This window comes from Oncorhynchus keta, chromosome 35 (genome assembly GCF_023373465.1).
Source record: "Oncorhynchus keta strain PuntledgeMale-10-30-2019 chromosome 35, Oket_V2, whole genome shotgun sequence".
Classification (NCBI taxonomy): Eukaryota; Metazoa; Chordata; class Actinopteri; order Salmoniformes; family Salmonidae; genus Oncorhynchus; species Oncorhynchus keta.
Genome location: NC_068455.1, coordinates 64,933,344 through 64,947,698, shown reverse-complemented (window position 1 = coordinate 64,947,698; position 14,355 = coordinate 64,933,344). Strand labels below are relative to the sequence as shown.

Sequence of the window (14,355 nt, the reverse complement as noted above, 5' to 3'; positions counted from 1 at the left end):
ATGAACCAAGGCATCCTCAAAGCTATAAGTTCACACACACACACTCACACACGCGCACGCACCTGCTGCTGCTGCCGCTGCAGGTTCTGTTTCTGTTTGGCACGGCGCTCCAGGAAGTGCTTGGCGAACTCTTTGGCTTCCATGGTGTCTCCCAGGTAGGAGCGGATAAAGTCATGGACCTCGTAGGGAGACTCCACCTCCTTCAGGTACGCCACGATGGTGGACACTGGACACACATGGTGATAAGATAAGCATAGAGCCCATGGGGACAAGACAGACAGAAGAGAGGGAATGGAAAGCCTCAAATCTGGAAAGATGGGAGGAAAAAAAACTTAGAGGCTATAGACAAGGGCCCGGTTTCCCAAAACATCTTAACCAATGTTCCCTCTAAGCTCTGTGCGGGTGCGCAGTAGCCCCGAGACTCCCGCGCAGCTCTCCCGGGACGAGAAACACAGTATCAACCCATGGAGAAGCACGAGATCGAACTTGAACTTTCTAGAGTTTTCCCTGTAAGTTAACACAATCAACATTTCCCTTCACTGTGGCAATTGTGATCGAATTAAGGCAATATAAGCCACTTTCAATGCAACATACCGAAACAAAAGCTAACTACGCAAGAGATTCTGTTGTAGGCAGAACGCATCAAAGTAGGATTCTGTTGCACTGACACGCTCACCACAGACCGGTGCGGCATAACCAATCAGAGCTGTAGTAGGCCTATGAGCAGTCGTGAGTAGGTAGGCTTGTTTTGAGATCAAAGCAAGAGGTGATTGTAGCCACGTGTGCACATTTAGTTCATATCCTTTGCTAGTTAGTGAGTTATTAGCCCAGTTATAAGTAATTTGTAATCAGTAAGAGGGAGTGATTGCTTCCTACAAGAGCACAAAACATGTACATTTCTAGACATCTTTGAAAAGAGTCAGGTAAAGAGATTTCTTTGTCTTAAACGGGCAGTGTTGTATTTTGACACAGGCTTGAATAAGCTTAGTAGCCAATAGGCAACAGGTAGCATAATTTGTCTCACTATCTGTAATAACGGCATTGGAATAATAATGCATTTTATTTTGCAATGTGGTTTCTTGCATCAAACAACATTTTCAGTCACCTCTGAAGGGCAAGTGGATAAAAAATGAATGTCAAGTCCCGCATGTTTTTTTACAAGTCTCATGGAATGTAGGCCTACATTAAACACCACACATTGGCTGCTACTGTAGGCTGAATGAAATAACAGCTATTTCCATGTTAAGATGTTATGAGATGCATTTTCTCCATTGTTTTTGATGGTAGGCCACTCTGGTAGGCCTACATTATGATCAAATAGCCACAGTAGACTACTCGACCAGTGTTAAAACTACATTTAAAGCAGGTACAGCCTCAGTGTTCACAGTAAACGTGCGCTAGAAGTTGCACAGAATTTTCACAACATTCAAGTGTGTGCCCTGCAGACCTGAAATTTGCTGTGCCGAAACAAATTAAAGGATACATTGATCTTAAGGCTGAGTCCGTTGTTAGAACCGACGGAAGAGCATCTTTACATTTCCGAGCCATTTCCCAAAACAGTCTTTATTAATGTTACACTTGAAATCGCTCGTAATCTAAATGCCTTCCTCAGACCACTTATAGAACAGCTAAGTGTATCTTTAGATAACCGTTTGCCCTGCCGCGTCACTTTACATACAGAAAACATCTGCTAAACATAGAATGAAAATGTTTGTCTCTCTGTAACCACTGAAAATGTAATATTTCTCAACATAAATAGCCTAAAAGGTTTGCAATATTATAAACAAGCGAAGCAAGGAAACCTTTCTTTTTTTTTTTTAAGTAAAAACCGAGAACCAATTCATATTATAGGAAGATAAGGCTAAATATTGACATTACTTTCATGTACAGTACCAGTCAAAAGTTTGGATACCCTTACTCATTCAAGAGCTTCTTTATTTTTCAGGGGAAGAACGACAGATTTGTATCTTGTCAGCTCGGGAATTCGATCTTGCAACCTTTCGGTTACTAGTCCAACGCTCTAACCACTAGGCTACCACCATGCCTTGATGAAAGCAATGCATTCTCTCAACCAGCTTCACAAGGAATTAATTTCCAACAGTCTTGAAGGAGTTCCCACATATGCAGAGCACTTGTTGATGCTTTTCCTTCACTCTGTAGTCCAACTCATCCCAAATCACCTCAAATGGGTTGAGGTCAGGTGATTGTGGAGGCCAGGTCATCTGATGCAGCACTCCATCACGCTACTTATTGGTCAAATAGCACTTATACAGCCTGGAGGTATGTTGGGTCATAGTCCCTCTATCATTTGTTTTTCAACAGGACAAAGTGCAAACCAGATGGGATGGCGTATTGCTGCAGAATGCTGTGGCAGCCATCCAGGTAAAGTGTGCCTTGAATTTGAAATAAGACAGCGTCACCATCAAAGCACCCCCACACCTCCTCCTCCATGCGCCATGGTGGGAACCACACATGCGGAGAGCATCCGTTCATCTACTCTGCGTCTCACTAAGACACGGCAGTTAGAACCAAAAATATCACATTTTGGACTCATCAGACCAAAGGACATATTTCCACCAGTCTAATGTCCATTGCTCATATTTCTTGGCTAAAGCAAGTCTTTTCATCTTGGTGTCCTTTAGTAGTGGTTTCTTTGCAGCAATTTGACCATGAATGCCTGATTCACGCAGTTCTCCTGATTCTCCTCTGAACAGTTGATGTTGAGATGTTTCTGTTACTTGGACTCCGTGAAACATTTATTTGGGCTGCAATCTGAAGCTGGTAATTCTAACAACACCAACAACATCTCAGATGGAGTTCAGGGTGTTAAATTGGAGTGCCTATTGTCCGGATCTCTGGCAGTCTCCGTGGGGGTACCACAGGGTTCAATTCTCGGGCCGACTCTCTTCTCTGTATATATCAACGATGTCACGAGCATCCCACCTCGTCAACAGCCAGTGAAACTGCAGGGCGCCAAATTCAAAACAACAGAAATCCCATAATAAAATAATTTTGCACGCCCAATTTTTCAGTTTTTGATTTGTTAAAAAAAGTTTGAAATATCCAATAAATGTCGTTCCACTTCATGATTGTGTCCCACTTGTTGTTGATTCTTCACAAAAAAAATACAGTTTTATATCTTTATGTTTGAAGCCTGAAATGTGGCAAAAGGTCGCAAAGTTCAAGGGGGCCGAATTGTTTCGCAAGGCACTGTATATATATATATTTTAAATAGACTGTCGTTTCGCTTTGCTTATTTGAGCTGTTCTTGCCATAACATAGCCCTATTTGGGAAAAGACCAAGTCCATCTTCTGTATACCAACCCTACCCTGTCACAACTTCTGATTGGCTCAAACGGATTAAGAAGGAAAGAAATTCCACAAATAAACTTTTAAACAAGGCACACCTGTTAATTGAAATGCTTTCCAGGTGACTAACTCATGAAGCTGGTTTAGAGAATACCAAGGGTGTGCAAAGCTGTCATCAAGGCAAGGGGTGACTTTGAAGAATCCCAAATATCAAATATATTTTTATTTGTTGAACATATTTTAGGTTACCACGTGTTAATTCATAGTTTTATGTCTTTAACTATTATACCACAATGTAGAAAATAGTAAAAATAAAGGAAAACCCTGGAATAAGTAGGTGTGTCCAAACTTTGACTGGTACGGATTGTGCAATCGATAGACCTACAGTTGAAGTCAGAAGTTTACACATATCTTACCCAAATACATTTAAACTCAGTTCTCACAATTCCTGACATGTAATCCTCATTAAAATTGTTTTAGGTCAATTATGATCACCACTTTATTTTAAGAATGTGAAATGTCAGAATAATAGTAGAGAAAGTTATTTATTTCAGCTTATAGTTTTTTCATCACATTCCCAGTGGGTCAGAAGTTTACATACACTAAATTAGTACTCGATAGCATTGCCTTTAAATCGTTTAACTTGGGTCAAACGTTTTGGGCAGCCTTCCCACAATAAGTTGGGTGAATTTTCACCCATTCCTCCTGCCGAGCTGGTGTAACAGACAGGTTTGTAGGCCTCCTTGACCGCACACGCCTTTTCAGTTCTGTCCACAAGATTTCTATAGGATTGAGGTCAGGGCTCTGTGATGGCCACTCCAACACCTTGACTTTGTTGTCCTTAAGCCATTTTGCCACAACTTTGGAAGTATGCTTGGGGTCATTGTCCATTTGAAAGACCCCTTTGCGACCAAGCTTTAACTGACTGATATCTTGAGATGTTGCTTCAATATAGCCACATAATTTTATTTCCTCATGATGCCATCTATTTTGTGATGTGCACCCGTCCCTCCTGCAGCAAAGCACCCCCACAACTTGATGCTGCCACCCCCGTGCATCACGGTTAGGATGGTGTTCTTTGTCTTGCAAGCCTCCCAATTTTTCCTCCAAACATAACGAGGGTCATTATGGTCAAACAGTTCTATTTTTGTTTCATCAGACCAGAGGACTTTTCTCCAAAAAGTACAATCTTTGTCCCCATGTGCAGTTGCAAACCGTAGTCTGGCTTTTTTAATGGAGGTTTTGGAGCAGTGGCTTCTTCCTTGCCTTTCAGGTTATGTCGATATAGGACTCGTTTTACTGTGGATATAGATACCTTTTTACCGGTTTCCTCCAGCATCTTCACAAGGTCATTTGCTGCTATTCTGGAATTGATTTGCACTTTTCGCACCAAAGTATGTTCATCTCAAGGAGACAGAACACGTCACCTTCCTGAGATGTATGACGGCTGTGCGGTCCCATGGTGTTTATACTTGTGTACTATTGTTTAAACAGATGAAAGTGGTACCTTAAGGCATTTGGAAATTGCTCCCACGGAAGAACCAGACTTGTGGAGGTCTACACATTTTTTTTTCCTGAGGTCTTCCCCCATGATGTCAAGCAAAAAGTCACGGATGATGTCATTGGCCTATAATGATGTCATTGGCCTATAAGAAGCTTCTAAAGCCATATTATAATTTTCTGTAATTTTCCAAGCTGTTTAAAGGCACAGTCAACTTAGTGTATGCAAACTTCTGACCCACTGGAATTATAATATAAGTAAATCGGTAAACAATTGTTGGGAAAATGTATTTCGTCATGCAAAGTAAATGTTCTAACTGACTTGCCAAAACTATAGTTTGTGTGATTGTAAAATGAGTTTTAATGACTCCAACCTAAGTGTATGTAAACTTCTGACTTCAACTGTACCTAGTATTAAGCCATTGGGCTACATCTAAGCCACTTCAATATATCTATGAAGACAAAATTATTATCATTTCACTGTAGCCTAACCAATAACCTGAAGGTCAACATATTAGGTCTTTCTTAACTTGCTTCTTCATGTTTATTTATTGCAATTATTTTAAACTTCTCTAGGGTAGGGGGCAGCATTTGGAATTTTGGATGAAAAGCATGCCCAAATTAAACTGCCTTCTACTCAGGAGATAGGATATGCATATAATTAGTAGATTTGGATAGAAAACTCTAAAGTTTACAAAACTGTTAAAATAATGTCTGCGTATAACATAACTGATTTGGCAGGCGAAAACCTGAGAAATATCCATTCAGGAAGTAGGATTTTTTTTGTTTGTGTAGTTTTCTATTCAATGCGATTACAGTATCCATTGACTTAGGACTCAAATTGCAGATCCTATATGTCTTCCACTAGATGTCAACAGTCTATAAATTGTTTCAGGCTTGTATTCTGAAAAATGAGGGAGAAAAAGCAGTTGGAATGAGTGGACCCTGCCGTGTCACAGAGCTTTTTCATGTGCGCGACCGAGAGAGTGCCTTTCTTGTTTACCTTTTATATTATTAACAATGTTGTTGTCTGGTTGAAATATTATCGATTATTTAGGCTAAAAACAACATGAGGATTGAATATAAACATCGTTTGACATGTTTCTATGAACTTTACGGATACCATTTGGATTATTGTCTGCCCGTTGTGTCTGCGTTTGAGCCTGTGGATTACTGAACGAAACGCAAACAAAACGGAGGTTTTCAGATATAAAGAGAGACTTTATCGAACAAAAGGAAAATGTATTGAATAAATTAATGTCTTCTGAGTGCAAACATATGAAGATCATCAAAGGTAAGTGATTAATTTTATCTCAATTTCTGACTTGTGTAAGTAACTCTTCTACTTGGCTGGCTACTGTTTGTAATGATTTGTCTGCTGGGCTATGTTCTCAAATAATTGTACGGTATGCTTTCGCCGTAAAGCATTTTTGAAATCTGACAGTGGTTGGATTCACAAGAAGTTCATCTTTAAAACCTTTGTAGAATAGTTGTATCTTTTCTCAATTTTTATAATTACTATTTCTGTATTTGAATTTGGCGCTCTGCAATCTCACTGGATGTTGGCCAGGTGGGACGCTAGCGTGGCCAGGTGGGACGCTAGAGAGGTTAATTGGTTTAATAATTTAATTGTACTTGAAGCTCAATTCCTGCCTTCCATTAGGCTACAATGATTTGTTGAGCAATTACGAAAACAGTTGTCCTACTTTTTAGGTCACGTTGATATTTTCAATAGTTTACACATACTGAGGAAATGCAGAACTTACATAAACATTGCATGCAAAATAGCACAAGACACTTATGATTGCATCATGGCAAACATTAAAAACACAATAGGCTACAGAACACTTCTTCTCTCGAAGGGAAAATGTACTGTGTAACAATTTTTTTCTTCTTTTCAAGATGACTGAGAAGCCATAAATCATTTAAGAGCTACAGTGAGCTCTTCAGCCTATATTCTGGAATCTTTTCCAGCACAGGACAGCTCCTGTAAAAACACAGTTAACTTTCACTTTGTAACAAGTGCACTGCGTGGCGTTTGGGGAAAACAAGTGCGATGTCGTCGACCGTTATTTACACAATGCATCGTTCAAAACTCCCGTAAGCCTACTTTCAATCGCTCATCGGGAAACCGGGCCCAGGGTGGGGGATTGAGTGATATAGGAGGAGCGCTGAACTATTGATTGTTCTATAGGGACAGCGGGTGTGGACAAGGAAGCAAGTTAATTCTGACAAACAGCATAGACTACCGTCCAGTGGAGAGGAGGTGTTGTTGGCTTGGGTGTTGAGGGCGTGCAGCATCTGTTCACACCAGGTGGTGAACCCGTCCTGAGGCGTCTTGATGCCCTGCAGCAGCTTCAGCAGCTTGTCCTCCTCATCCGTACGCTGCTTCCTACAGCTCAGCATATACTGCTCACTACAGGGAGGGAAGAGAGGGACACAAGACACAGAAAAGGGAGAGGTTTAACATTTAAATATACAGCCACATATACAGACACCTGGACACACACTCAACATGTACTGCTCACTGCAGTGAGAGGGAAAGAGGTACAGGTTAAATTAACACTTTACACAATAAGGGCGGGTACCCCTTGGACTAAAAAGCATTTTCAATAGAGAATCTCCACTGAGCAACCCTTTATGAAAACACACCAATACCATTTACTGTTCATAGGGACAGGTGAGTGAAAGTTTTACACTCAAAACCCACACCTAATATGTAGCTAGTATAGACAGACAGAACACCAAACATAAGGAACACCTCGAGTTGCACCCCCTTTTGCCCTCAGAACAACCTCCATTCGTCAGGGCATGGACTCTACAAGGTGTCAAAAGTGTTCCTCGGGGATGCTGGCCCATGTTGTCTCCAATGCCTCCCACAGTTGTGTCAATGCTCGATGTCCTTTGGGTGGTGGACCATTCTTGACACAAACAGGAAACTGGTGAGTGTGGGAAAAACCCAGCAGCTTTGCAGTTCTTGACACACTCAAACTTGGTGCGCCATACCCCGTTCAAAGGCACTTAAATCTTTTGTCTTGACCATTCACCCTCTGAATGGCACACATACACAATCCATGTCTCAAAGCTTAAGTCCTTATTGAACCGGTCTCCTCCTCTTCATCTACACTGATTAAAGTTGATTTAACAAGTGACATCAATAAGGGATCAAAGCATTCACCTGGATTCCCATGGTCAGTCTGTCATGGAAAGAGCAGGTGTTCTTAATATTTCGTACAGTCAGTGTGTCTGTTGTCAGTACCTGAGTGAGGGGCTGCTGCGGCTGTTCTTTAGTCCCTGCATGCTGCTACTTCTGGTCTGGTTCTTCACTGCCTCATCCCACAGACCCATGCCGCCCCCAGCCTTACCCTCCATCCCCCCTCCGCCTCCCCACAGGCTGCCCGTGACAGCACCTCCGTCCCCCCACTGACCCATGGAGGAACCCCCCATTGACAGGCCTTGGTGCTGAGGAGAGAGAAAGGAGACGGAACATCAATATTAGAACAGAGTGGATAGGAAACCAACAGAAAAGCATTAAATGTAATACACTAATGCTTTGTATCGTGTCTACAAGCATTTTCACAGCCACTCACTGTGAGTGCTATGTGGGAGTGTCAGCACTCGGTCTCATTTTCCCTCATTTGTGGATGACGTGTGTGCTCACAGTCCCTCTCTTGCTATTTGAGTAGGCTTTCTTAGGCAGAGTGAACATGGGTAACCCCATAAATTCTGAAGAACACGTACATGTGTGTGTATGCTATTATGTATGCTATTTTGCCATCTGTGTGTGTGTCTTTTAGTAACTACTTACACGTTCTCTCTGCTGCTGCTGGGCTCTCTGCTGCTGTTTAAGAAGCCTCTCTGCCTCCTGCATGTCAAGCAGACTGAGGCCCTTGGCCCCTGACTTGTTAAGACCCCCGGTGCCCCAGCCAGACCCCACCCCGGAGCCTGAGCCCTGCTGGGGGGCCTGCTGGAGCAGCTTCATGATCAGCTCCTGCTGCTGTCGACACTGGAGGAAGACACACACAGTATGACGGTACGGTACAACATAAGATGGAAACACACACACGTCAGATACACACAGCCAACACTCGCCAAGACAACAATCAAACTACCGCCCCATTACAATTGCCCTTTGTGAGAAATAAAGCTAGATAAAGTAATTCTCCTCCTCTGTCTCGCTCACCTGTTTGCGTCTGAAGATCTCCTCCTCCTCCCTCCTCTTCTGCTCCTCCTGCTGCCTCCTCTTCTCTTCCCTCCTCTTGCGCTGTTCCTCCTCCTCGCGCTTTGCCCTGAGTTCAGCTTCTCTTCTCTCCTGCTGGAGCTGCCCAGGGGTCAGGGGGCAAATGTCATGGGGTTCAGGGTGGAACACAGATTGTTTTGTTTTCAAAGAACAAGTTCAAAATGAAAAGGGGGCAAAAGGGATGTTTTGGACTGTACTGTCCTTATGGGTTCTACTCTACTAGACAGTTTCCATTTTGACACGCGCTACTAGATTCCCACAGCCAGAGGGCGCCAGCACTCACCTTCTGAAGCTGTTCGAGAGTTGGACCCTGAGTTGAAGAATTCATTGTTAAGTCCCATAAACTGGCTTCACCGCCTGATTGGACAGAAGAGAGTGTTGCAGTCATTCCACACTATAGTGTAGCATATATACTAGAGGTCGATCGATTATGATTTTTCAACACCGCTACCGATTATTGAAGTACCCCCAAAAAAAAGCCGATACCGATTAATCGGCCAAGAGATAGATATATATATTATATATATATATATATATATATATATATATATATATATATATAAATAATGACAATAACAACAATACTGAATGAACAATATTTTAACTTCATATAATATATAAATAAAATCTATTTAGTCTCAAATAAATAATGAAACATGTTCAATTTGGTTCAAATAATACAAAAACAGTGTTGGAGAAGAAAGTAAAAGTGCAATATGTGCCATGTAAAAAAAATGTTAAAGTTCCTTGCTCAGAACATATGAAAGCTGTTGGTTCGATATTCCTAGTTAAGAAGTTTTAGGTTGTAGTTAATTATAGGAATTATGATGCGTCGACTATTTCTCTCTATACCATTTGTATTTCATATACATTGACTATTGGATGTTCTTATAGGCCCTTTAGTATTGCCAGGCTAATCTCAGGAGTTGATGGGCTTGAAGACATAAACAGCGCTGTGCTACAAGCATTGCTAAGACCTCTGGCAAATGCAGTAAAGTGCGGTTTGAATTAATGCTTACGAGCCTGCTGCTGCCTACCACCGCTCAGACTGCTCTATCAAATATCAAATCATAGCCTTAATTATAATAACCACACAGAAATACGAGCCTTTAGTCATTAATATGGTCAAAACCGGAAACTATCATTTCGAAAACAAAATGTTTATTCGGTCCGTGAAATACGGAACCGTTCCGTATTTTGTCAAACGGGTGGCATCCCTAAGTCTAAATATTGTTGTTACATTGCACAACTTTCAATGTTATGTCATAATTATGTAAAATTCTGGCAAATTAATTACGGTCTTTGTTAGGAAGAAACAGTTTGCAACGAGTCAGGTGGCCCAAACTGCTGCATATACCCTGACTCTACCTGCACTGAACGCAAGTGAAGTGACCCAATTCCCCTAGTTAATATTGTCTGCTAACATGAATTTATGTTAACTAAATATGCAGGTTGAAAAATATATACATCTGTGTATTGATCTTAAGAAAGGCATTGATGTTTATGGTTAGGTACATTTGTGAAACGATTGTGTTTTTTTCGCGAATGCGCTTTTGTTAAATCCACACCCGTTTGACGAAGTTGAAGTAGGCTGTTATTCGATGATAAATTAACAGGCACCGCATTGATTATATGCAACGCAGGACAAGCTCGTTAACCTGGTAATATCATCAACCATGTGTTAACTAGTGATTATGTGAAGATTGTTTTTTTTATAAGATAAGTTTAATGCTAGCTAGCAAATTAGCTTGGCTCATTGCAGCCACAAGGTCCTTTTGACACTGCACTCATGTAACAGGTGGTCAGCCTGCCACGCAGTTTCCTCATGGACTGCAAAGTAAGCGTCCATAATCGGCATCCAAAAAGGCTGATTGTTATGAAAAGTTGAAATTGGCCCTAATTAAAAATCGGTCGACCTCTAATATATACGTGTGTGTGTGTGTGTGTGTGTACCCGATTGCTGTGAAGCTGAGGTATGCATGTCCCACATGGACCCTGTATCTGGCACTGACATCGACCTGTTCACCGAAGGCAAAATACCCTGCTCTCCGCACCTAGGAGAGAAAAGCAAGAGACTTATAAGACATGGAAACTAGAAAAATAAAGAGAAAAGATGGGGGAGACATTCCTGTGCGCATAGGTCAAGACAGCTCTCGCTCAATCATTTTCACTTTTTTTGTTGTTGTTTCTTAGTTTCAAATTCCATCTTCCACACAAATTAATGTGTAATTCACACCTGCTGATGAGCTGGAAGAGCTGCTGCTGCTGCTGGAGCTGTTGATAGAGAACTGCTGCTGCCTGCTCCTGCTGCTTCTTCAGACGGTCCTGATCCATGCTACCCTGAGAGGAGAAGGTAAGGAGCACACAGGATAAACACAGGGGGCAATCACACACACGTAGGAGCTGCATACACAGATCGGAGTTAAAAAACAACCCAGCATACGCAACAGTAAATCTCATACAACAACATAACTAGAGCAAACCCTACAATTCTACACACACATGCACTAGAACTGGTTTCCAGGTTCCACAGTTGAGTTTGAGGGCACTAGAGCATTGAGAACGCATGACTAAGTCACTTTGGAGAAAAGCGTCTGCTGAAGGGCTTAGATTATTACTATAACAGCACTGCTCTAAAAATAAACAAGCAACTCATTCAAGGCAATAAACCTTCACTACTCTACATTCCACACTTCATAAAACACAACAACATTGTGTTTCCCATCCAGCAAACTCCACATACACACCACCCCCCACACACACCCCTATCCACAGCTCTTTCACTCACAGCAGACCCCCGGGGCGGTAGAGGCTGAGGGCGTGGCGGTGGAGGTCTCACCAGCAGGGGCGGCGGGGAGGGCCCGGGGGCGAAAGGCACACGGCCCCACATCTTGATGACGTCACCCAGCGGCTGGAAGCCCTCGTCACAGCCCCTCTTCACCAGCAGAGACATGGAGAAGTAGCCCGCCTGGAACCACTCGCACATCTCCAGAGTGGTGAATGGACCTGGGGGGAGAGTAGAGGGAGGGGGGAGACGTAACAAAAAAAGAAAGTGAACGAAAGATAAAGGAGGGGGGAAAAAAAGAGGGCGAGACAGAGGATGATGTGAGGAGAAATAGGCTGAGAAGAGGTAGCAGAGTTGAGAGGTGCAACTTGTTGCCTAGGTATGTGCCATTTCCTGTGTGGGTGGTTTTGTACGTGTCCATGCGATTGTGTGTCTGCCCACATGTAGACCTATGCATCTCTGTGTGTGTGTGTACCCTGGATCTCGGCCTGGGGGTCCTTATAGAACCACTTCATGGCAGCATCGTGGGAGAGGGGCAGGGCGGAGGCTGTGTTTCTGCTCTCCTGCAGTGTCTGAGTGAAACTCTCCTCCTCCAGAGACGTGTCCTGCAGGGACGCCACCATCTTCTCTGCCTCCTGCATAGAGGAAGACACACAGAATGGTTCATTAAACATCGACAATACTTATCTGAGCTGTGCTCGACCAAAGGTTCTTCCAAAATGACTAGCACCGTAACCAGAAATATTACTATGTACTGAGAATAGTGTTTCAGAGTCCAGAGCTAGGCTTAAAATGTGTCCAGGAAACCAGCCCCAATATTGTTCGTACCTGTTGCAGGTGCTTCATGCCCTCGTCGTCCTCGGTGTCGCCCCCCGGTAGCAGGGAGAGATGGTTAGCAGCAGAGGAGGAGGGAGGGGGTGAAGGCAGACTGGAGGTGGTGCTGGGGCTCTGTTGGGTGGTGGAGGACCCTGGTGGAGAGCCCTCGAGAACTGCAACAAAATCGGAGCATGTCGGTGAAGAGCACTTGATGTGCTCACGGTTTATATATGCATCTGTATGGTTTTGGTTTTTTCATGTACTGCTATAATATATGTACATGTTACTTAATTTACATTTCATTAGAGATAGTCTTATGACTGTCTCTATCACAGTGTGTATGTAGTACCTTCACTTGGCATCTTGCTGGCCTTGACAAGGACAGGAACAGGGACAGGGTGGCTGTTGGCCATCTGAGAGGCCTCCAGCTCAGCCACGGTGAGGGACAGCTGGGGCATGGGGGGGTTGAGAGCCAGAGCTGGAGGGGCAGAGAGGGGGCCAGGGGGAGAGGAGGAGGAGGTAGAAGAGGGACTGGTACCAGCGGATTCCTTTCCATCAACTGGAGAGAGAGAAAAAGTCCAGTAAATATAATATGTTGGTTTGTTTTTTTATTATTTTCAGAAGGAATAGACATTAATATGTAAAAACAATCGTAAACCTTGATACCATGAGGCGATTGAGGTAAGATATCAATTAAAAAGTCAATTAAGGTAAGAAAAAGCGCAGTTCCCCTCACCTCGCTGTCCTCCATTCATGATCCTCTTCATGTCAGAAAGACTCTCCCCCCCTTCTTCCTCCTCTTCTATTCCCTGGAAGTCCAATTCATCCTCCTTTCCTCCCTTCCGACGGGGAGAAAGAGAGAGAAGACAGAGACACGGAGAGAGTGTTACGATTTTCTAAACAATCATTAGGTGTCAACGACCAACTGAATTCAGAGAATAACTAGATGACTGAGAGACAGAAAGATGGGCATATTTGTAGACAACAACCTAGCACGCACTTAACACACACTACCTTGGATATGGGTAGGAAGGCTCCGGAAGCGTCGAAGGTGCCCATCTCTCCTTCTTCATCAGTGCACCACTCAGGCAGTCCGTCTCGGTCTTCCTCTAACCCCTCGCTGCCGGCCCGCCTGCGACCCCCGCCGAAGTCAAACTCAAACTTCCTGCGACGCCCCTCAACCTGACCGTCGTGCTCCCGCCAGCCTGCTGACTTTGGACCGCCATCTGGGAGAAAGAGGAGGGAGAGAAATAGACAGAGAGAGAGAGGGGGATCCATGAGCGATAAAATCAGCAACATCAACATTTTTCTCTTACAGCTAAACTGACATGAAAAATAATATGTTTGCATAGAACTTCCTACCATCTAATCTCCGTGCTCCGGCCAGTCTCCAGCTGCCCCCGGGGTCGGCCCCCTCCTCCTCCTCCTCCTCCTGCTCCTCTCGGAGGCTACGCCAGTTCTCACTGTCCGACCGCGTGTAGTCCTTCCTCGGTACCCCAGGCACAGGGACACCGGTCACCTCCTCAAAGCCAACACGCACCCCCTCCCTGGCACGCACAGGCTTCTCAAAACGCCTCTCGCCCCTGGGGAATGAGGGAGGGAGACAAGGGGGGAAAGGGGTCGGGAAGTCGTTCCTTTTCCATTCCAGGGACCACCAAATCACCATCAAAAGCTCGATGACCACCATTGGCCAAGTTCTGGATCT

At 43.6% G+C, this 14,355-nt stretch overlaps 1 protein-coding gene across 5 annotated transcripts in view; it reads right to left on the bottom strand.

Moving 5' to 3' along the window:
- The window catches only part of LOC118368849 (GRB10-interacting GYF protein 1-like), a 31,579-nt gene that overhangs the window by 741 nt on the left and 16,483 nt on the right, over positions 1–14,355 (bottom strand). For 4 of the 5 annotated variants that reach the window (XM_052497268.1, XM_035753282.2, XM_035753283.2 and 1 more), the window contains 15 exons: positions 14,013–14,233; positions 13,665–13,876; positions 13,387–13,489; positions 13,000–13,209; positions 12,663–12,823; positions 12,310–12,469; positions 11,838–12,055; positions 11,286–11,389; positions 11,003–11,103; positions 9,333–9,406; positions 8,993–9,130; positions 8,618–8,815; positions 8,069–8,271; positions 7,059–7,225; positions 63–226 (listed from right to left, as the gene is read on the bottom strand). In XM_052497268.1, coding sequence (XP_052353228.1) covers positions 63–226; positions 7,059–7,225; positions 8,069–8,271; positions 8,618–8,815; positions 8,993–9,130; positions 9,333–9,406; positions 11,003–11,103; positions 11,286–11,389; positions 11,838–12,055; positions 12,310–12,469; positions 12,663–12,823; positions 13,000–13,209; positions 13,387–13,489; positions 13,665–13,876; positions 14,013–14,233 — 2,434 coding nt within the window. The remainder of the gene's footprint in view (positions 1–62; positions 227–7,058; positions 7,226–8,068; positions 8,272–8,617; positions 8,816–8,992; positions 9,131–9,332; positions 9,407–11,002; positions 11,104–11,285; positions 11,390–11,837; positions 12,056–12,309; positions 12,470–12,662; positions 12,824–12,999; positions 13,210–13,386; positions 13,490–13,664; positions 13,877–14,012; positions 14,234–14,355) is intronic. The other variant, XM_035753280.2, reaches the window with a different exon arrangement.